The sequence below is a fragment of the Jaculus jaculus genome, chromosome 10, assembly GCF_020740685.1.
Source record: "Jaculus jaculus isolate mJacJac1 chromosome 10, mJacJac1.mat.Y.cur, whole genome shotgun sequence".
NCBI lineage: Eukaryota > Metazoa > Chordata > Mammalia > Rodentia > Dipodidae > Jaculus > Jaculus jaculus.
In genome coordinates, this window is record NC_059111.1 from 101,877,994 (window position 1) to 101,902,380 (window position 24,387).

Here is a 24,387-nt window from a genome sequence, read left to right on the forward strand (position 1 = left end):
CAAAAAGCCCAAACATGCACAATGGCAGTTGCCCTTAGGACACAAGCCACTTCATTCTCTTACTTGGTTCTTGCTCTTTTTTCTGCAGACTCAGGCTTAGCAGTCCTTCACTATCAAACTTTTAAGATCTTATTCCTCCAAGGTGTTTCTTTTTTGAAATTTTTTTCTTAAAAAAAATTTCCAGGCTGGAGGGATGGCCTAGTGGTTAAGGCATTTGCCTGCAAAGCCAAAGGACCCAAGTTTGATTCCCCAGGACCCATATTAGCCAGATGCACAAGGGGGCGCAAGCATCTGGAGCTCAATTGCAGTGGCTAGAAGCCCTGGTGCGTCCATTCTCTCTCTCCCTCTTTTCCTGTCAAATAATTAAATAAATAAAAATAACGTATTTCAAAAAATTTCCAACTGATTGGTAGATCATGTATCCTACCACTTGGGAGATGAAGGCAGGAGGAACATGAGTTCAAGCTACATAGCTACATAATGAACCAGCCTAGGTTACATAACACCATGTCTCAAAAAAAAAAAAAACAACAGAAAGCCCAGTCTACCATTACTGGAAACAGAAGTCAATTTCCCCTTTTATAACAACTATTTTGCAGTGCTCCTTGTAAATCCTAAGTGAAATTCAGAGATAGTCTAACCAGGTACATTTTTTAAAGTCAATACTATCCAGTAATACTAATTCTACTAGCAATTAAATTATTATAATAAGTTTATTATAAATTTCAAAATACAAAGGCAATTACATGAGAGCTGCTTGTACCTTACTGCACACAGTCACTTTGACTGTGATAGTTACTTCTCCAGATTGAAGAGTACTTCAGGCACAAATAGGGTTGCGGTGCTGCCGTTGTGTACGTGATATTCTACAGTGTAAAGAACTGTTTGCTTCTTGTTTTGGAGGCAGGGAATTGTGTAACCCAGGATGGCCTGAGATATATCATGTATGTCACCTAGGCTGCTTTTAAACTCATGATGTCCCTGCCTCTGTATCCCCAAGTGGTGGGATTACTACAGTTATGTACCACTAAATCAGGCTTAAGAATGGCAAAGAACAACATATGTGGTAACTGAATTCCTAAAACATTTGGTATGGATTACAAATGCTTTATACATAAAAGAGTTAATTTTTAAGCTCAAATCATTTTGATCACCCTTTCTGTCTACACCATCAAATTGAGCAAGTTATTCAGTCACGTGGTTATGTGGAACAATTCTTAGATGTGCGGGCTGTCCTGAATGTTGCTGGATGGCTAGCCTCTCAAGTTCCTGCTCATTAACTGCTACTAGTGTCTCCTTTCTTTACTTTTTTTTAAAACCACCAAAACACCTCTATGGATGTCACTGTATAGAAAAGCACTTCTGGGGGGATTATCATTCTTTTCCATAGTCCCAGTGCCATCCAATTTAATCATATTTATATCATGTAACTATTCTATTCCTTAACCAAAACTACACCATTTGTATTTCCAACTCCAATTCTGTGTAAGTTCTGTCCATTACACCCTCCGTACTTCCTTCTGTCTGGCCAGTTCTTCCCAGCCCCACAGAGACCTTCCATGTCTGAGCTACAATTCGTACTATTCGTCAGCCTCCAACTTGGAGCATCACTGTGCACTGCCTCAGTGGCGAGCACTATCTCTGGGAATGAGGCATTGTTCAGCAGCACATCATATGCTTGGCACATACAAGTTTGATCCTAGCAGCACAAAAGTGGGAGGGGGAATCTTTTACAACATGACCCCCCTCCAAATAAAATCTTTTTTTTTTTAATTTTTTAATTAGTTTTCTATTCAGCAAATACAGGCAGTTTGGGACCACTATTAGGCTCATCCGTGACCTACCCCCTCCTTGTTGATGTATATGGGTCGTGCATTGTGGAGTTAGCCCACAAAGTACAATTCATGAATTACAACTGCTCTGGTTTAAGCAGAAACTGCATTCCTGCCCATATAAAATAAGATTGGCCCATGAGCTAGCTGTCAGGCAATCCTTGACATAACCTCACCCACCCAATTTTTCAGTTCTAAAGGAGAAAAGAACTTCTAACTTTACAGGATAAAGCCTTAGTGCTACATAAATCAACACAATTCAGAAAAATATGGCTACAGACTGAACTTGAGAGAAGAAAACTCCTACATCCCAAATGCATGGTAACTTGAACTAAGAAAACTGAGAAAGAACTCAGTGTGCACACTTCGGTACACACACTAAAACTGAAATGATTCAAGAAGATTAGCACAGCCCTGAGCAAAGATGACACACAGTTATAAAGCTTTCTTCATTTTAAAACATGTTTTTATTTATTTACCTGTGTGTATGCACATATTCATGTGTGTATCAGGGTCTCTCACCGCTGCAAATGAATGCCAGGCCCTTCATCACTTTCTGTCTGGCTTTATGCTGGGGAATAGAACCTGGGCCAGCAGGCTTTGCAACCAAGCACCTTTTAACTGAACCATCTCAACAACTTTGTAACAACTTTGTGCTTTAGTTTTTTTTTTTTTAATTCAGTTACTTAAGTATCAGTAAATACCACTGTAAACCATTTTAAAAGTAAATAAACTCACACATGACTCAATTTTATAAGGATCAAGAAGTCAGAACCCAATGTTGTCCAGTCCCCTCACAAGTTACTGCTGCTCATCAATTTTACTATTTGACTCTAGTCCATCCATGCCCACATGCTGCTGGGCTTTGATATATCCATGACCCCTTAGTCTTGCCTGGCTGGCAGCTCAGGCACATGTCTTTTCTTAAAACATCATAAACCCAAGCCTGGTGTGGTGGTGCACATCTTTAATCCCAGCACTCAGAAGACAGAAGTTGGAGGATCGCTGGAATTCAAGGTCACCCTGGGACTACAGAGTGAGTTCCAGGTCAGCCTAGGCTACAGTGAGACCCTACCACAATAAAACCTAAAAAAAAAATAATAATAACTAAAATAAAAGTAAACATATTATATCCCTACTCTTGGATGACAACACCTTCACTGAAAACAACTGAAAAAACTCAGAGACCATGTGTTAACTCCAACAATCACATGTTTCTTATCTCTGACTCTATGGTTGTCACTGTTACTCTCAAGTACCCTATTGAAAGCCAGTCCTTCTCCCCTGCCTCTTCAGAAACACTGCTGCAGTGATGACTCCTGAAATCAGTTTTGTTTCTAGCATCTCACGACCTTGTTTCTCATCAATAAAAAACTTCCTGAGGGCTGGAGAGATGGCTTAGCGGTTGGGCGCTTGCCTGTGAAGCCTAAGAACTCCAGTTTGAGGCTCAATTCCCCAGGACCCACGTTAGACAGATGCACAAGGGGGTGCATGCATCTGGACTTCGTTTGCAGTGGTTGGAGGCCCTGGTGCACCCATTCTCTCTCTCTCTCTAAAGAAAAAAAACTTCCTGAGCCAGGCATAGAAGTGCATACCTATGATGCCAGCACTTGGGAGGATAAGGCTGAAGGATTTCATATTTGAGGTCAGTCTAGGTTCTATAACAATTACTTTTTGTCTCAAAAAAATTTATTGATGCTGTTTCCCTCACTTGTCATGGCCCATTTCTCTATTTTCCTTTAGAGGATAACGTTTCATTCTCTTAGTCCATTTTGTATTGGTATAACAAAACACTGTAGGCAGGTAACTTACAAAGTAAAAAGGGCTATTTGACTCACAATTATAGTGGCTCAAGCATTTAAACAGTATGGTCCCAGAATACTGGCAAGGGCCTCTGGCTATCACAACATGCAAACTGAAGGAAACAGGCCACATGTAGAAAGGGCCAAGGCATGGGGTGACCTTGTTTTACAACCCACAATCTTAAGATAGTGTCTGAGGGTGGAGCTCCCATGGCCTAATTACCTCACACTAGGCCCCATCTTCCCATTGGCACTGTACCTTTTCTCATCCTAGAGACTGAGGCCAGGACCTTACATACGCGAGCTAAGTGCTCTACCACTGAACTACAGCCCCTGCCAGGGCCTGACCCTGCTTCTATTCCCTCACCACCACCATGCTCAGAACAAGTACACGAACCTGTAGTAGACAAACCACATTCAAGCCAAAGCACAACTTTCATTTCTTTCTCTTTGAAGTGAATTACTTCCAAAGCACTTGCCAGTGCCTGAGATTACACACATGCACCACTATGTCTGGTTTGTGAGGTGCTAGGGATTGAACTCAGGGCTTCGCACACAGAAGGCAAGTACACTACCACTAAACTAATGAAAAATTACTGTAATTCTCTCAGGACTTCACCTCAATGCTTTATTCTTGTATATCATCTGTGCCCCACTTTGTAAACTTCATGACAAAAACCTTTTTTTTTTTTTTTTTCTTTTGGTTTTTCAAGGTAGGGTCTCAGTCTAGCCCAGGCTGACCTGGAACTCAATATGGAGTCTCAGGGTGGCCTCGAACTCACGGCAATCCTCCTACCTTTATCTCCCCAGTGCTGGGATTAAAGGTGTGCGCCACCATGCCTGGCCAATGACAAATTCTTTTTTTTTTTTTTTTTTTTGGTTTTTCGAGGCAGGGTCTCAATCTGGCTCAGGCTGACCTGGAATTCACTATGGAGTCTCAGGGTGGCCTTGAATTCTCGGAGATCTTCCTACCTCTGCCTCCCGAGTGCTGGGATTAAAGGTGTGCGCCACCACGCCCAGCTCGACAAATTCTTAATTTCCATTTTAACTGGCCTAGCAGCAGCATTTTATATAACTGACTACTTGCTATTAAAAAGTTTCCAAATATAGGGCTGGAGAGAAGGCTTAGGGTTTAAGGCACTTGTCAGCAAAGCCAAAAGACCCAGGTTCGATTCCCCAGGACTCACATAAAGCCAGATACACAAGGTGGCACATGTATCTGGAGTTTGTTTGCAGTGGCTAGAGGCCCTGGCACACCCATATTCATTCTCTTTCTCTCAAATAAACAAAATATTTAATTAAAAAAAAAAAAACCTTTCAGGCCAGGCGTGGTGGTGCACACCTTTAATCCCAGCACTCGGGAGGCAGAGGTAGGAGGATCACCGTGAGTTCGAGGCCACCCTGAGATTCCATAGTGAATTCCAGGTCAGCCTGAGCTAGAGTGAGACCCTACCTCGGAAAAACAAAAAACAAAACAAAAACCTTTCGGGCTGGGGAGATGGCTTAGCAGTTAAGTGCTTGCCTGTGAAGGCTAAGAACCCTGGTTTGAGACTCTTCAAGGCTCAATGCCCCAGGACCCACGTAAACCAGATGCATAGGTGGCACATGCATATGGAGTTCGTTTGCAATGGCTGGAGGCCCTGGTGTACCCATTCTCTCTCTGCCTCTTTCTCTGTCAGTCACAATAAATAAATATTAAAAAAATAACTTTCAAAGCCAGGCATGGTGGCATATGCCTTTCATTCCAGCACTCGGAAGGCAGAGGTAGGAGGATCACCATGAGATTACACAGTGAATTACAGGTCAGCCTGGGGCTACAGTGAAACCCTACCTCGCAAAAACCAAACAAGAAAAAAACTTTCAGAGCCTGGCATGGTGGTACACGACTTTAATCTCAGCAGTCAGGAGGCAAACGTAGGAGAATCACCCTGAGTTTGAGACCATCCTGAGACTACATAGTGAATTCCAAGTCAGTCTGGGCTACAGCAAGACCTTACCTCGAAAAACCAAAACAATAAATAAAAACTTACTTCTTGTGATACCCAAACTCACTGGTTGCACTTTCTCAGGGTCTCTCTCTTTTCTCCAACCTTGAGTCTCTTCTTTCCTTTCTATACTCATTTCACTGATGATCAAACAGCAGCTTCAGTTTTAAGTACCATCTACATGCCCAAACTGAGGGCTGGCTAACTGCTCCAAAAAGCATAAGGACTAAAGTGCAACAAGGTTTATTTCTTAATTTTTCAACAGTACTAGGCAGCTAAACATTAGCAGTGTGGTCCTTACTTCCACTTTCATTCAAAAGCATACGAAGCTGGCACTCCAGCATTCATAATACATGGCTTGCAAGTATCATAGTGACCACCTCGGTTCCACCCAGCCAAAAGGAGAAGAAAACAGGATGGAGGATATTTGTATGTGCCAGACCCAGGTTGGTACACATCATGTGTGTTCACATTAAGCTAGCTGGAACTCAATTACATGACCAACTACAATGTAGAAATGCTGTTTAGTTGTATACTGAGGAAAACCAAAAAAAAAAAGATGTGAAAGGCAGGGCAGGACAGATGATGGCTCAGTGGTTAAGGCACTTGCCTGCAAAGTCTAAGAACCTGAATTCAATTCCCCATAGCCACATAAAGCCAGATGCACATGCTAGAGGCCCTGATATTCACATTCTGTCTCTCTCTGCCTCTTTCTCTCAAGTAAGTGTGTGTGTGTATGTGTGTGTATATAAAACCCAAGTTCTTTTCTTAAAAAAAAAAAGGTGTGAGAAGCCAGACATGGTGGCACACACCTTTAAAAGGCCAGCCTGGGACTACAGAGTGAATTCCAAGCCAGCCTGGGCTAGAGTGAGACCCTACCTCGAAAAAAAAAAAAAAAAAAGAAAATAAATAAAAGTTCTGGCTGCTCAATTCCTAACCAGGAAGAAAGCATTCCCTTTAAAGCAGATGCCAAAGTCCTTACAGTGGCCTTTGGCCGTACCCCACCTCCCTTAAATCTCACCTCCTACTACTCACCTTTATTTTTTGAGTTACTCCAGCAGCTCGGGCCTCTTGCTATTTCTTAAATAAGCAAGGCACATTCCTGACACAAAACCTTTGAACTAGTTGGCTTTAGGTGAAATTTTTTTTAATCTCCTAAAGTTTTTACTCAAATACTGTCTTCTCAATTGAGGCCTACCTTGATCTCCATGTTTTAAATTGCAGCCTTCCTCTCCAACCTTGACCTACTTTACTTGAATGTTTCCATAATACTTATTATCTTCAAATCTACTTTGAAGCTGGGCCTGGTGGTACATGCCTGCCACCTCAGGAGGCTGAGGCAGGAGGATTTTGAGTTCAAGGACAGCTTGGGACACATAGCAAGTTCAAAGACAGTCTTAACTATATAGTAAGACTCAAGCTAAAAAAAAAAGTACTATTTTTGTTTTGTTTTGAGACAGGGTGTAGTGTAAACCAGGCTGGTCTCCAACTTGCTATGTAGCTGAAGATAACCTTGAACTCCTGATCCTCCTCTGCCTCTATCTTCCAAGTGCAGGAATTACAGGCACATAACATCATGCTTGGCTCAATAATTTCCTTTTGTGTACTTAATAGTTTAATATGTCCCCTCCCACAACTCCCAACACATGTACAATCAGAAAATAGTCTAGGAAGGGGTACAGATTTTCGTTTCAAAACATACTAAGCACACAAATTACTACCTGACATACAGTAAGCACTCAAGCATTTATTGAATATGTGAATAGGTATTGTTTAATAAAATGACTTACTGCAAAAGCAAGCAATGTAGTTTGAGTGGATAACAAAACTAATAGCGATCATAGCTTTAAAAATCCCAATAAGGGCAGGAGAAATAGCTTAGCAGTTAAGGTGCTTGCCAGCAAAGCCAAAGGACTCAGGTTCAATTCCCCAGTACCCACATAAGCCAGATGCACAAAGTGGCTCATGTGTCTGGAGTTCACTGGTCCTGATGTGTTCATTCTCTCTCTCTTTCTCCTCTCAAATAAACAAATATGTACAATATTTTTAAAAACCCAGCAAGATACAAGGCTTATCCCCTCTCAAATAAATATATATATTTTTAAATTCCAATAAAATACAAGTCTTATTTTCCTATGAACCCATGAAGCCAGTCTTTCTACTATATCATATGAAGAGGCTTGTAGCTCAGTGGTAGAACTATACATTTGCATAGCACATACAAGACCCTGGGTTTGAACCATCCCCAGCACCACCAAAATACCAAACCCAGCAAAACAAAACAAAACTAGCTGTGTGTGGTAACACACTTCTTTAATCCTAGCACTTGGTTGGCAGAGATAAGAGGATCACCAAGGAGTTCAATGCCACCCTGAGACTACATAGTTCAAGGTCAGCCTGGGCTAGAGCAACACCCGACCTCAAGAAAACAACCAACCAAACAACAACAACCCAAAAAAACAGTCTCCCAATAAATTACTACTTCATGCTTCTTAGGTTCAAGGGTGGTTTAAAGATAGCATTAACTGAGGGATATCAACGTTCAATCTGTTCTAGATCAACCATAAGGACTGCCAAATTTTCTTAGCCAGAGCCCTGTGCAAAGTATACCATTGGATTTTTCTATAAAACAAATAGGGGCTGGAGAAATGATTCAGCAGTTAAAGGCACTTGCTTGCAAAATGTGCCAGCCTGGGTTCAATTTCCCAGCACTCTTATAACCCATACACACCTTCCTACACACATGTGTGTGAATAAAATAATAATAAAAAAAATCAAGCAACAAAGATTCCTAAAGTCTTAGATGTCCTTCATTTTGAAAATCAGCAGGAAAAAAAATCCTGTATAAATTTGTGGTGGCCTTTACAGATTCATCACTGTACTTTAACAAATTTGAGCAACTAGAAGTTTGGTGTACAATAGATGGGGTGGGAGATCACAAAACAGGCAGCAGAAAGCATGCAGTGCGGTGAACTGTGGTAAATGAAACCTACTGTTTCATTACTATGAGAAAGCATGCATCGGGAGAATGTATGGGCGATATGTAGGCAATCAGTAAAAACTAAAAGGAAATGGACACTTTCAGTGGCTTTTGACTACCCTCCAAGGACTACTGAATTCTCTGAACTATAATCTATTCCCTGAAAGAACAGTAATATAATGCGGGGGGGGGGGGGTCTCAACTGTAGACTACATGTTTGAAATGTTCAAATCCCTAGGTTCAACCCCAGCATAAAGAAACACACAAAAAAATTTATTTATGAGTAACTAATGATAGTGCTTCTTCATATTTTCACAGCAAAAACAAATCATAAAAGCAACCTCTTGGTATTAATAGAAAGTAAGTAGAAAAAAATTATTTTTAGTTATAAGGAGCGAGATACAGTATGAGTGCTCCAGGACCTCTTGCTACTGCAAATAAACTCCAGATGTGTGTGCTACTGTGTATCTGACTTTAAGTGGGTACTGGGAAATTGAACCTGGGTCATCAGGCTTTGCAAGCAAGCACCTTTAAACTCTGAGCCAGTTCCCCAGTCCCAAGGTTTTATTTTTATTACTACATTTTATTTATTTATTTGAGAGAAAGAAAGAGGCAGAGAGAGAGAATGGGTGTGCCAAGGCCTTCAGCCACTGCAAACGAACTCTAGATGCATGTGCCCCCTTGTGTATCTGGATTATTTGGGCCCTGGAGAATCGAACCAAGATCCTTCGGCTTTGCAGGCAAACACCTAATCACTAAGCCCCAAGGTTTTATTTTTATAATGTATATTAAATTCTCCTTATACAGCATTATCAGTAGCTGTTGTAGTCAGCTTTACATAATTGGGATGAACCTCTAGACCAGACACAATTTATGGGAGGAAGGTATCTGTTGAAGATTACAGATCTAGGAGAAGTTCTAAAATGCAGGCGAAGCTAGCCCCATTTTACAGATCCACACAGAGAGAAAAGCCAGCACCAGCACCATAAGTAAGCACTCTCTAGGAATCCCAGGCAGAACTCAGATACTTTGTGTATCTTTACACTGGAATTTTGATCTGCCCCACATCTTAGGGCTGGACCCTAGGGCCCACCCAGAGACACCTTTTCCAGCCAGGTAGCTGGAAATCTAAGAAGCTTGAATAAAACTCCTGAATCTATTAGGGGACATCTATTTAAACTACCACATTTTGTCCCTGGCCCCCAACAGATTTATAACTATCTTATATTGTAAATTGTATTTAGTTTAACTTTAAAGGTTTTATAGTTTTTAACCGATGGTTCCAAAGTCCCAAGTCTCATCTGAGATTTAAGACTATCTCAGGGCAGGAGAGATGGCTTAACAATTAAGTCACTTGCCTGCAAAGCCTAAAAACCCAGGTTCAATTCCCCAGCACCCTCATAAGCCAGATGCACAAGGTGGCACATGTGTCTGGAGTTTGTTTACGTGGCTAGAGGCCCTGGTGCACCCAATCTCTCTCTTGTTTCTCTCTCTCTCTGCCTTTTTATCTGTCTGTCTCTTTCAAATAAATAAATAAAATATTTTAAAAACACTGTCTCTTAGCTTTGAGTCTTGCAAAATCAAACAGGTTACATATTTTTTTTTAAAGATTTTTATTGATTTATTTGAGAGTGACAGAGAGAGAAAGAGGCAGATAGAGAGCTAGAGAGAGAATGGGCGTGCCAGGGCTTCCAGCCGCTGCAAACGAACTCCAGATGCGTGCGCCCCCTTGTGCATCTGGCTAACGTGGGTCCTGGGGAATCAAGCCTCGAACCGGGGTCCTTAGGCTTCACAGGCAAGTGCTTAACCGCTATGCCATCTCTCCAGCCCCAGGTTACATATTTTTAACATATAAAGGCACAGAGTAAATTTTTTTTTGTTATTTTTATTTATTTATTTGAGAGCAACAGAGAGAGAGAGAGAGAAAGAGGCAGATACAGAGAGAGAGTTAGAGTGGGTGCGCCAGGGCCTCCAGCCCCTGCAAAAAAACTCCAGATGCATGTGCCCCCTTGTGCATCTGGCTACTGTGGGTCTTGGGGAGTCGAGCCTCCAACCGGGGGTCCTTAGGCTTCACAGGCTTAACTGCTAAGCCATCTCTCCATCCCCAGATTAAATATTTTTTAATTGTTATAAGGCATAACAAAGAGAGAATGGAACATTTGTAATTTATTTTTATTTTTTATTTTTTGGTTTTTCAAGGTAGGGTCTCACTCTGGTCCTGGCTGACCTGGAATTAACTCTGTAGTCTCAGGGTGGCCTTGAACTCACAGCGATCCTCCTACCTTTGCCTCCCGAGTGCTGGGATTAAAAGTGTGCGCCACCACACCCGGCTTACATTTGTAATTTAAATCCAATATCATAACCAGTGACTGAAAGCTTTTGTACTTTTTAATTCTGCTCCTCCAGCTGGGCTGAGTAGCCAGGGAAAACTTCAAGGTAGGGTCTCACTCGAGCTCAGGCAGACCTGGATTTCACTATGTAGTTTCAGGGGGCCTCAAACTCATGGTGATCCTCCTACCTCTGCCTCCCGAGTGCTGGGATTAAAAGTGTGCGCCACCACACCCGGCTTACATTTGTAATTTAAATCCAATATCATAACCAGTGACTGAAAGCTTTTGTACTTTTTAATTCTGCTCCTCCAGCTGGGCTGAGTAGCCAGGGAAAACTTCAAGGTAGGGTCTCACTCGAGCTCAGGCAGACCTGGATTTCACTATGTAGTTTCAGGGGGCCTCAAACTCATGGTGATCCTCCTACCTCTGCCTCCCGAGTGCTGGGATTAAAGGCATGCACCACCACGCCCGGCTCTAGTCAGGGGAAGTTTTTATCCCAAACTAACAGTGCTCTACGGTAGCCTTTGTACAGTCCTGGTATATCTAAAATATCCTTGGGTCTCTACTGCAAACCATAGTCCATCTTTTAATGGTTCCATCAGCCTCTTTTTTAGGGTTATCACGCCCTGTCTCAAGTTGTTTTTTAGCAGCTATCCTTTAAAAAGAAATACATCTATTACTTAAAACCCTTAAATTCCTAATTAGTAGTTTCCCCCTGTAAGCTACGAAGGAGATTTCTTAAGAATGTATATTGTAAAACAGAGAAGAGAGGATAAGAATCAAATATGGCATACAAAAAAATATGGGGAGGGGCAGGAGAGATGGCTTAGCAGCTAAAAGGCATTGGTCTTCAAAGCCTTCTGGCCAGGGGTTCAATTCCCCAACAAACATGTAAAGCTAGATGCAAAGTAGCACATATATCTGTGAGCCCAATGAGCCTATAACAATGAAAGGCAGAACAGGAAGAAGTTGAAGTTTGTGGACTATCTGGTCTGACATTTATTTGCAGTCAGACAGTTTGGTTGCAACAATCAATGAAGAAGGTGATTTGCAATTTGAAGTTGTCCTCTAACAGCCATACATGCGTTTATGCGTGTGTGCGCGCGTACACACACATACAATTTTATTTATTTATTTGAGAGCAACAAACAGACAGAGGTGGGGGGGGGGAGAATGAGCATGCCAGGGCCTCCAGCCACTGCAAACAAACTCCAGATACATGCGCCCCTTGTGCATCTGGCTTACGTGGGTCCTGGGGGGTTGAGCCTCGAACCGGGGTCTTTAGGCTTCACAGGTAAGTGCTTAACTGCTAAGCCATCTCTGCAGACCTCACAAATTTTTTTAAAAAGCAGAAGTTCTAATTATAATTTATAATTTTACTTTTAGTAATTATTGAAAGTACAACTATAAATTCAAATAGATGTCTGGCTTACAAAATAAATAAATGTTTCAAGGTACAAAATTATTATTACTTGTGAGGGTTTTTGTTTGATTTTGTGTTGTTGTTTTGTTTTTTTGAGGCAGGGTCTCACTCGAGCTCAGGCTGACCTGGAATTCACTATGTAGTCTCAGAGTGGCCTTGAACTCACAAATGATCCTCTTACCTCTGCCTCCCAAGTGCTGGGATTAAAGTGTGCGCCACCATGCCCTGCCTTTTTTTTGGTTGTGTTTTTGAGACAGGGTGTTATGTACCTTTAGGTTATCCTTGAATTCCCTATTTACTTGAGGCTGGCCTTGAACCCCTGGTCCTCCTGCCTTCACCTCCCAAGTGCGTGCCACCACACTCAACTCAAATGACAACATAATTTTCAAATATTAAATGAGTGGAGGAGCAACTTCAATCAGTATGTTAAAATGTTTTAATCAAAACACTTAGAAGTTCAAAGCATCCTCAAGTTTTACTTATTAAGCAGTTCTAAAATTAGAAAGTCAAAACTTTCTGGTGTTATTAAAGGTTACATATTTAGAACAAGAAAAATGTAAAATGAAAATTTTTTTTCTTTTTTTTTAATTATTTATTTGAGAGTGACATTCACAGAGAGAAAGACAGATAGAGGAAGAGAGAGAGAGAATGGGCGCGCCAGGGCTTCCAGCCTCTGCAAACGAACTCCAGACGCGTGCGCCCCCTTGTGCATCTGGCTAACGTGGGACCTGGGGAACCGAGCCTCGAATCGGGGTCCTTACGCTTCACAGGCAAGCGCTTAACCGCTAAACCATCTCTCCAGCCCGAAAATATTTTTTAATTTAAATAAATTTTTTTTACAATGTGTAAGGTGGTTTATTTCATCACTTTTATTTATTTGCAAGCAGAGAGGAAGGAGGAAATGGGCACGCAATTTCCTTTAGTGCAAAACCTCCAGATGCATGCACAACATTTGTGCACCTGGCTTTGTGTGTGTACTGGGGAATCAAACCTGGGCCATAAAGCTTTGTAAGCAAGAACCTTTAACCACTGAGCAATCATCTTTTTTTTTTTTTTTCTTTTTTAGTTTTTTTCGAGGTAGGGTCTCACTATAGCTCAGGCTGACCTGGAATTCACTATGTAATCTCAGGGTGGCCTCAAGCTCATGGCGATCCTCCTACCTCTGTCTCCCGAGTGCTGGGATTAAAAGCTTAAAGTCATGCGCCACCACACCTGGCTTTTGTTTGTTTGTTTGTTAAAGTGATTTTAACAGAGAACTGAATGGTAGAAAATGCAGAATGTTTCATATTTAATAGTTTGTATTCACTAATTCTTTCATAAATATCTGAGTTCCACCTATGTACTGTTATAAAAGGAGACTAAAAAATTACACAAAACATTCACATATTCATATATTTCCCATATGAATGCACTGGGTCAATTTAGAATGTCTATTTCTTACAGTAGTAGAGTGTCTTGACAAAACTATTTTAGCATGCTGGAGGAATTTAAAAGCCATCATCCTATAGTACATTTGTCCCCAAAGTGCTGTCAATAACTACAGCTACATAGAATGAAAAAGATGTCTCTCACTTGACATTACTGAGCTTCTACCAAAGTAAAATGAACTGAGTTCAGAGCAATGTCTACATTCTGTACAAGGGTATTTCCAAGACCCAGAGAGGAACGTCAAATTATTGGGCATCAATTTCCCTAAATATGCATAGTCTTGAACACGAATAGCAGTATTTAATAAAAACTACTTCCTGGAACACATCAGTGTGTCCACAATATAGTTAAGGAATAATAAACAAATGAGGCTGCCTGGTTTATTGCAATAACATGAACATGAAGTTACCTTTAATACTATGATTAAGAAAGAACAGATTAACCAAAAAAAAAAAAGGTCTCAAACAAGCCCGTATTTTGAATTCAGAAATTCTACAATTATTTATAACTCAGACTTTTTTTTCCCCTGAGGCAGGGTCTCACTCTGGCCCAGGCTGACCTGGAATTCACTATGTAGTCTCAAGGTGGCCTCGAACTCACAGCAATCCTCCTACCTCTGCCTCCCAAGTGCTGGGATTAAAAGTGTGTGCCACCATGGCAGGCTAATTCAGTGCACTAACCGACTGCACCTCTGGAGCTCCTAATTCTAACTTTTCAGAAGAACCAACACAGGTAAACTAGACAAAGTGAAACAGTAAGGAATTCAGTTTTACTTCTGAGAAAAATCTAGTAAAAGCTCTGACTAAAGCAAAACCCTACCTAAAAAAAAAAAAAAAGCCAGACGTGGTGGCGCACGCCTTTCATCCCAGTACTAGGGAGGCAGAGGTAGGAGGATCACCATGAGTGAAGAGGCCCCCCTGAGACTACAGAGTGAATTCCAAGTCAGCCTGGGCTAAAGTGAGACCCTACCTCGGGGAGAAAAAAAAAAGGCAGGGGCTTATTTTCATGACAAATTAAGATAGAAATTTAAGAAGAATGGGAACATACAGATTTTATAAAACAAGGGAATTATGACAAGAAGTTCACTAAATACTCACCTAAGTTACTTTTAAAATGTCAGAGAAATGAAATGGACTTCTGTAATTCTGATGGCGAAAACAATTTTACAACTGAATGAAAACGAGAAAGAACGAACTAAGTTGTTGCCCTATTCCATGACTGGGTAGGTAACAAGTGTCCCACTGTATGGCCTACATTGACTTTCTTTACGACCACTCAAAGAACAGTTTCCAGATGTTATCCACCCTATTTGCTTCCTATTTACCTGTTATCCTATTATAATGTTTCTGGACCAGTCTCCATATGAAATCAAATCTGTGATCATGTTTACTACATTCAATAACTCAAGCACCCAGTCCACCAGTACTTTCTCATGTTGGCTGACGAGAGACTGCCAGTGTATTAAGTGACTGGTTAGCACATAAATAAAAGCGTCCTTAAAGGAAGGCGTTCAGAACTCAGGAAAATGAAAAGGGTGCAGAAAGAGGGACAAGGAAATTCTGATGACAGATAGCTACTTCACAGGTTTATTTTTATCTTGTTTTATTGCCTAAAGGAAACCTTCGAATATACCGAAACAAGTCTTAATGCAACATAGGAACTGTACAAGCACCTTCCTATTTTAATGGGAATACCACTTTTCAGGGGTATGATGCAATCCCGTCTGGCATGGTTCACAACGATGTATTTTAATACAGTGGGCCTCATTATAAAGGAGATCCCATCCTAGACTATTCCCTAGTCAATGCATTATTATAATTGCACAGCTTAACCAGGACTGACAACAAGAGATCTTAAAAACAGAAAATAATACAATTGTAATTGTAAAGCAATTTAAGAAGCTCCTTTCTCCAGGAGCACAGCACAAGAGGAAGGTAGTAAATATCACACCCCAGTATCACACATTTTCAAAAATAAATGCATTAATTACACCATCTGGCCATATTATACCATGTACTGAATTATACCATATGGCCAAAGGATGAAAGTATCATTAAGGAAATATAAACGGTCAGAAGCAAATGTTTAATGCCCAAAGTAAACACACATTCAAGATGAATTAAATAGGTATTAATTATCTAATACATCTTTGTTATTTACCAGAATATTCTATTTTGAGCACCTACAAAGTAATACAGGATTTGAAGTCAGTTCATTCCCAACGTAATTTTAAATACTATCATCTACATTTTAGATCCAAGATGTTTGATAACTGCAATAAATTAAGAATAACCTGATGCCAAAAAAATTCAGCAAAATCATACTTTACAAAATAATACAAGCCTTGCTATTTTGTTAAGTTTAAAAAAATTACAAAACCATATATAATTTATTATACAAGAATAAAAAAAGAGTATGCTGGGTGTGGTGCACACACCTTTAATGCTTGCAATCAAGAGGCAGAGGTGGGAGGATTGCTGTGAGTTCGAGGCCAACCTAAGACTATGTAAGAAATTGCCTGGGCTAGAGCAAGACCCTACCTCGAAAAACCAAAAAAAAAAAAAAAAAAAGAGAGAGAGAGAGAAGATGTAAAACCACCAAAATATCTATAGCAATTTAAATGTTGGTGACATGATCTTTGTACTTTTCTCTGGCAAACTTTTTACAAAGACAATATTTAGAATAAAGTATGTCATTATAAACAGTTTTTCATTTCTTAACATGTACAACTAAAAGAGTGCATATAAAGTGCATACGAAGAAGACAGTTCAATTAAGACCACAGGACATTTCTGCTTTCTCTGAATTAATGTCAACTTAAGTTTAAATTATTTCTTGCTGGGTGCTGGAGACACAGTTGCAACCCCAGCACTTGGAGGATGGATACAGGAGTATCCGAAATTCAAGGCCAGCTGGCTATAGAGTTCCAGGTCAAACTGGACTACGTAAGACTGTCTCCAACAAAAACAAGCATTTCTTGGAGGAATTTTATCGTGTATATAATATTGCTATCTACAGTACTGAGAGGTTCACCTTGTATCCCAACCTCCCCAGTCATTTATTACCAGCTCTTAAAGAAAAGAAAAACTATTCATCACTAAACATGAACTGTTGATGGGGGAAGTCAGTGGCAAACACTTGTCTTTTGACTTAATAAAATTAACTTCTACTTGTAGGAGATATGTGCGTACTTCCCAGTTATGGACAACTGAAACCAAACTTCATCTTGCCTCGAGATTCTCAAGCCCTGGTACACAAGAATTGTCCAGGAAGTGTGCCAAACAGAAAGCCAGGGCGCTAACACTCACTACCTTCAGAATCATCAGAGTGGAGCTCCAAGCAACCTGGCCTTTTCAAGTAAGACAACAGGGTAGAGCTTTTACTTAACAAAGCCTTCCCTATGAATATGCAAACTGTCCTACTCTGAGATAAAGTTCCCAATTTAAACATCATAATCAGAGAACTACAATGTTAAGACCTATGCATTAATCTATCTATTCCTCTATTCCACTGTAGTCTTCAAACATCTCTACAATTCAAGAAAACCATACACTGTAGAGCCCAGAGGCACCTGTGCCTGGTAGGACAAAGGCATATCCGATTCCTGGAGAAAACAGACAGCAGATGTGACCCCTAGCATTTATCCACTAAAAACAATGTATCCTAAAAATAAATTTCCATGTCAACGGAACAAAGCTGTTTATAAATAAGAAGGAATGTGGAGGTGTGGGGAAGACAAGAGGAAGCTTCAGGAAGTTCAGGACCTAGAGCCAGGAAACAAGGCCGAATGAATAGGGACTGGGGAAGTAGACTGAAGTGGGAAAGGGATGAAGGGAAGAACTTTATCCTTGGAATCCAAGAAACTGCAGGAAATAAACAAAGGTTAGTAGACACTGACCTGAACAGTAATGCAAACTGGAAAGTGGAATACTTTTAAATAAAAAAGAAAAAAATGAGAAATTTATAGACTAGATCAAATAGACGGTATAGAACACATTTTGGGTGAGCATAGGTGAAGGAGATTAGGAAAAAAAAAAAAAAGAGTGTAGACAGCAAGTATAACTATGAACAAACTGCTGCTAAATAAAGCAAGCATACAGACTCAATTTCCAGTGTAAAGGTAGGAAGCAGGAAGGGGAAAGTTGCATAGAGAAAGGGGATGTTACAAGAACTGCAAAAGCCAAGTAGTAGGAGCAAAAAAAGAAGAACTTTGAACAAAGTCAACAAAATTAAGACATTGCTTCATCAATAACTGTAGACCAGTTATTATGACATACTGCATTATTGTTTGTGAAAAATAATGTTGTTTTGTCATAAAAGGCCCAATACCAAATGCAGTACCTTTTATATAAATAAAAAACAAAACATAAAGTAGCAAGAAGTTGAATTATGAAAAGACAGACTGAAAGAAAGCAAGTATTGAAGACAGCCAAAAAATAAAAATAAATAAATAAAAGGGAGAAAAATAGGATGGAGGACATCACCAATTAATGGAAACCAAAAGGGTCCCAATCAAGAAGTATGAACAGTGCAGGACTAGCCAAGATTGCCCGCAGAGTGAGCCAGCTAAGAGCCAAGTGAAACCTGATGGAATCTTGACAGCTTCAGGGTTCAGAGAGTGAGTCGCTCCAAAGTATCCAATGGATTTGTGAAGATTACAAGAGATATCGACGTTAGGAGCTACGGGCCCTCAAGAGGAAGGACTAGGGCAAGAGAAGTGCAGGGAGAAGGCAGGCAGATCCGCCAACTGGGAAATGGGGATGGGGGTTGCCAGTCAACATTAGAAACCCGGGACCACAGACCGGCATGGAAAAGGCTTCGGAAAACTACCATTTGGGGTGAAAATAGTAAAGACCACACAAAAACATCCGGGGGAGAGGGGATGGAGAACAGGTGAAGCGAAATCCCTAAACAAGCGTAAAAGTAGGAGGGGGCAACAGCCTGCAAAAGGGGGTGGTGGGAACAGAAGAGGGACTGCGGAGACAGAACGATGCGCCCCGTTATGCCCACGATCATGAAATAACCCCACAGGGCAGTGACTCGGGCTTGGGTGGGGGGGAGGTCCTGTCCCGGTCACTAACCTCCATCCTCCACCACCTCGACGCCGTCCCCCGCGCCCCGCAATAACGAAAACATCCCAGGGATGCAGGGCTGGATACCTCCACCAGGCATCATGACCTTCTCCGACCAAGCCAGAGTTTCGCCCCCTAGAGAGAGAGAGAGCCAGCCTCCAGCTCCGTCACCGCGGCCCCGATCCCCAAATCTGGGGTGATGGTGATGGAGATCGTGGTGGTGTCGGGGGGAGGGGGAGGCCAGGGAACCCCCCCCGCCCCCACCCCAGGGGCCATTGTGTGTGTTTACGTAGCAAGGAGTCACATGACGGACAGGGACACGCGGGCGATGCCCACCTCCCACCGCGCCGAGAAAGGTGACCGAGGGTACCCCGAGACGCCTGTCCCCCTTCCCCCGACCTCCCCCCCACCATGCGCACGACCTCCTCACAGCGACACCAAGTCCGAGCTGAGCTCGCTTCCTCCCACCAACACCCAACACCCACCAACCCACCCACCCACCCACACTCTCCTCCCCGAGGGATGCGGGAGGACGGGATGGCGCCGGCAACTCACCTCCTCGGGAATGGCAGGCTCCGCAGCCGAAGAGGCCGAGGCGCCGGCGCCGGCCTCGGGCTCCATGTCTCCGTTGAACAGAGCCTGGCCCTGCTCGCCGCCGCCGCCGCCGCCGCCGCCGCCACCGCCACCGCCACCGCCGCCGCCGCCGCCGCCACCGCTGCCACCGCCGCCGCTGCTCAGCGCCGCCATCTTCTCCGCGCAAGCCGGGCCGCTCGGGCCGCCGCTGGGCGGGGAGGGGAGGGAGGGAGGGAGGGAGGGAGAGAGGCGGGCGGGGGCGGACGGAGGGGGGCGCGGGCGGAGCGGCCGTGCGGGCCGGGGCGGCGCCGTGGGGCGGGAAGGCGCCGGGTTACCTTCACGTAACCGGCCCCGCGGGCCCCCCGGCGCAGCCGAGCCCGGAGGGGGTGTGTGTGAGTGTGTGTGTGTGTGCGCGTGTGTGTGAGTGTGTGTGCGCGTGTGTGTGAATGTGTGTGGTGCGGGGGGGGCAATGGAGACGCGCTGGGGAGGAGGGGGGGAGAGAGAGGCCGGGCGAAGGGGGCGGAGCCGACGAGAAGTCGCCGCGGCAACGGCGTCAGCCGCGTGTCACGGCCGTGACGTCACCCGGCTGCGTGACGTCATCCGAGGAGCGCCCTCGCGCCGCCGTCTGGGGAGGGTTGCTTCGCCTGCAAAGCTGCCCTGCCGCCGCAGCCGCCGCCTGGCGCTTCGCACGTCTCCGCCCCCCCTCAAGCCCCCCCCCCTCCTCCCGCCTCGCCGCGTTTCCATGGCGCCCGTTTCCTCAGCCTGCGCCGCGATGTGGGCATTTTACGAGACGAGCGGCCAGGGGTGGTGTTCCAGGAGAAGTCGGGATCCTTAGAGGGAGGAGGAAGGCGGGGAAGCCCCGTGGCTGCTCGTTATCACCGTGACGAGGGAACGTGGAGGAGGGGGTGGGGGTGTCTCACACACACACGCGCGCGCGCGCACACACACACACACACACACACACACAAAGACCTTTAAAGCTCAAGGTTGGCACATTACAAGCCGTATTTCGTAGAATATTTTGGAGCGCTTCAATGTATAGGGAGGGTGCTTGCGTTGTGTTCTGTCCTTAAAGGACTTGATCTGCTAAAGGGAGTCTAAATGGAAAAAATCTAAAACCTTCCCTTTCCCCTCCCCCTCCCCCTTTCAGTGTATTTGTTGCCTGGATTCATTCATTTAACAAATCACTTCGGCTTTTTCCGTGTGGGCAAAGCACATAGCATTCTAGACATCCGAAGCATCAAAAATAACCATCTTTATTTTGAAGAAAAATCAAAGTAGTTTGCATACTTTGTGCCTTTCAAGAACAGAATAGTCCAAGGCATTCTCTGTGCAAAATATATATGAAGAGCCGGTGAGATGGCTTAGCGATTTAAGGCACTTACTTGTGAAGCTAAAAGACCCAGGTTCAATTCCCTATTACCCATGTAAACCAGATGCACAAGGTGGTGCCTACATCTGGAGTTCATTTGCTCTGGCCACAGGCCCTAGAAGTTTTTCTTTAATTATACATATATATGCATGCCATTGGGCAAGGAGAGAGAAATTCTCTTTGAGAAACCCAATTACAAAATGAAACTAAATCCAATTTATTGTTAAAGGAAGGTACATTTACAAGCAGGTATGGTGGCTGATACCTATAATCCCAGCAGTCAGAAGGTTGAGGCATGAATTCATGGCCAGCCTGGTCTACATAATGAGTTCAGAACAGCCTGGGCTACATAGTGAGACTCTATCTCAAAACAGGAGAGAGGGGGGAGAGAGAGAAGGTTGGAGAGATGACTAAGTGGTTAAGGCGCTTGCCTGGGAAGCCTGAGGACCCAGGTTCAATTCTCCAGTACCCAAGTACCAAGTACCCAGACGCAGGAGGTGTCACATGCATCAGGAATTCCTTTGCAGTGGATGGAGGCCCTGGCTGCCATTCATTTTCTCTCTTTCCTCCTCTTTCTCACATAAATAAGTAAATAAAGAAATAGCTTTTTTAAAAAAAACTAAAGAACAAACAAAAAGGACATTTAAAAGGGTAATCATTGCTCTTCAGCCTTTTGGTTAAGATCAAGATCAAGTGTAAAAGGGTAATCATGGGGCCTGGAGGGATGGCTTAGCGGTTAAGCCATTTGCCTGCAAAGCCAAAGGACCCAGGTTTGATTCCCCAGGACCCACATTAGCCAGATGCACAAGGGGGAGCACACATCTGGGGTTCATATGCAATGGCTGGAAGCCTTGGTACACCCATTCTCTCTCTCCTTTCTCTGTCAAATAGAAAAATAATTAAAATGTTTTAAAAGGGTAACCATTGGGGGAGGATAATAAGGGAAAGGAGAAACGGGTGAGAACCAGAAGTTACCAATAATCTAGTATTTGCCAAAGTAACTTAAACATGAAGCCACGATAGCCCACTGCCCTCTTTTGTTATGTGTGTGCTTCCGGTGTGGGGGAGGGGGAGTATTGTCACCAGTGTCCCCCTTATTGTATCCCAGATGATTCCAGACAGAATGCTGTTCTACTGGCTTCTGAAACAGGATGTCTGCCTATGTGATCTGATCTCCACAGGCCTGTGAGCTGGACGGGAGAGGCGTGTGTGCCTGCGTGGCTGCTTTATGAACGAACACTAAGTTCCTGTACTCTGAAAAAAAAAAAAAGGATTCTGTGTTTATCAACTTCACTGTTCATCCTCTGCCAAGGAGGGAAGTTTTCTTGAGAAGTAAATTTAAGCAAGAAGGTAGCTTGACAAAAGTGGAATAAAAGATGGCCATCCATAGCCCGACATGATGGCGCATACCTTTAATCCCAGCACTCCAGAGGCAGAGGTAGGGGGATCATCGTGAGTTCAAGGCCACCCTGAGACTACATAGTGAATTCCAGGTCAGCCTGGGCTGGAATGAAACCCTACCTCGGAAAAAACAAAACAACAACAACAAAATGGTGATCCAGGAGCAGTGTTATGGAGCTGTGCCACTCTGAAGCATCCTTGACCTTAGGACGTGTCTAAGCATCCTGAGACAGGGCCATCAGCCAGAAAGGGGACCCTTCCCCCTTGACTTTGTCAGAAACACAACTGGCAGGGGTATTGTGTTTTTTGGGTTTTTTTTTTTTGTCTTTAGTCTCTAACTATGTCCTATTTCATTTTTTTAAATTAGCCCCTAAAAACAGAGCATTATAGCCAGGCATGCCTTTAATCCCAGCACTGGAAGCAGAGGTAGGAGGATCGCTGTGAGTTGGAGGCCAGTCTAAGATTACATAGTGAATTCCAGGTCAGCCTGGACTAGAGTGAGACCCTACCTTTAAAAAAAAAAAAATAGAGTATTATGGTTCCATCATTTATTAATTTGACACAGAGAGAGAATATGTGTGGAAAATGTGTGTATGGGGTGTACCAAGACCCGCCTATTGTTGCAAACCGACTCCAGACACGTGTATCACTTTGTATGTCTGGCTTTACATGGGTATTGAGGCATCAAACTTAGAAGAGCAGGCTTTGCAAGCAAGTGCTTTTAACTGCCGACCCATCTTCTTAGCCCTTATTGTCATTGGTTCCATTCTAAATATATATATTATTTATTTATTTGTTGGTTGGTTGGTTTATGAGAGAGAAAGAAAGAGGCAGGTAGAGAGAATGGGTGTACCAAAAGCTCTAGCTGCTGTAAACAAACTTTGGACACATGCACCGCTTGTGCACCTGGCTTTATGTGAGTACTGGGGAATCACACTCTGGTTGTTAGGCTTTGCAGGCAAGCGCTTTAACCACTGTGCCATCTCCCAAACCCTCATTGGTTCCATTTTAACTAGTCAATGTATCAGCATCAATCTACAGAGCAATCACACCCTATGCAATTACTTCTCTACAGGATGACTGATCCACTTGATATTGATTCTTGCCAGTTTCCATTCATCCAGTTTTGGACCTCATTTTCAAATTTTAGGTATATCCACCTCAGGACATTTGAAAGTCCCACAATATCCAGATGAAAGATGATAAGAGAAGGCATAAACTGTGGAGTCCAACAATCAGGACTGTAATGTTAGTGTGCAAGCATCTTGACTATATAGTCTCATAATTGGTAAGATAAGCTTAAATCCTACTGTTTTGATTTGATTTGGGTTATTTGAATTTTTGGGGGGGTGGGGAAACAGTGTTTTACTTTTTAGCCTAGGCTGGGCTTCAATTGGCAATCCTCCTCCTTTCAGCTGTCCAAGTGCTAGGATTACAGGCATGCATCACTACTCCTGGGTTTCATTTGTTTTTTAATTTTTATTAATGTATGTGTGTGCATGTGTGTGTGTGTGAACACATGTGTTCTAAGGCCTTTTGCTACTGCAAAGGAACATCAGATGCTTGTGCCACTTTTTGCATCCAGTTTACATGAGTGGCTTAGGAATTTTTTTTTTTTTTTTTTTTTTGAGGTAGGGTCTCATTCTGGTTCAGGCTGACCTGGAATTAACTGCCTTGAACTCATGGCAGTCCTCCTACCTCTGCCTCCAAAGTGCTGGGATTAAAGGCGTGTGCCACCACGCCTGACTTTGGCTTAGGAATTGAACCTGGGTCTGGCAGGCTTTGCAAGCAAACACCTCTAACCACTGGCCCATCTTTCTAGCCCCATGTTTTTGGTTTTTCTTTTCTTTTATTTATTTATTCATTAGAGAGAGAGAGAAATATAATGGGCATGCCAGAGCCTCTAGTCATTGCAAACTCCAGACACATGCACCACCATTTTTACATTTTTACATGGTTTTTACATTTTTACATGGGTTCTGGAGAGTCAAACCTGGGTCTTAAGGCTTTGCAGGCAAGTGCCTTATCTGCTAATCCATCTCTCCAGCCCTCCCCCATATTTTCAATCTATAAAATGAAAATACTAATGCCAACTCAGCCTACCTAAGTGTCTCATTGTGAGGATCAACTATTATGGCTTTGGCCTTTGCAAAGTATAAAATTCCAACAAGGCATAGCAAAGATGGCTTC

At 43.0% G+C, this 24,387-nt stretch overlaps 1 protein-coding gene and 1 pseudogene across 5 annotated transcripts in view; one reads left to right on the forward strand and one right to left on the reverse strand.

The window, feature by feature from the left end:
* Positions 1-19,598, reverse strand: part of Braf (B-Raf proto-oncogene, serine/threonine kinase) — a 169,736-nt gene extending 150,138 nt beyond the window's left edge. For 4 of the 5 annotated variants that reach the window (XM_045159953.1, XM_045159955.1, XM_045159952.1 and 1 more), the window contains exon 1: positions 19,407-19,598. In XM_045159953.1, the coding sequence (XP_045015888.1) occupies positions 19,407-19,598 (192 nt within the window). Of the gene's footprint in view, positions 1-18,860; positions 18,895-19,406 lie in introns of those variants that run through there. The other variant, XM_045159954.1, reaches the window with a different exon arrangement.
* LOC123464245 lies at positions 2,190-2,289 on the forward strand (annotated as a pseudogene).
* Positions 19,599-24,387: the final 4,789 nt, after the last annotated feature.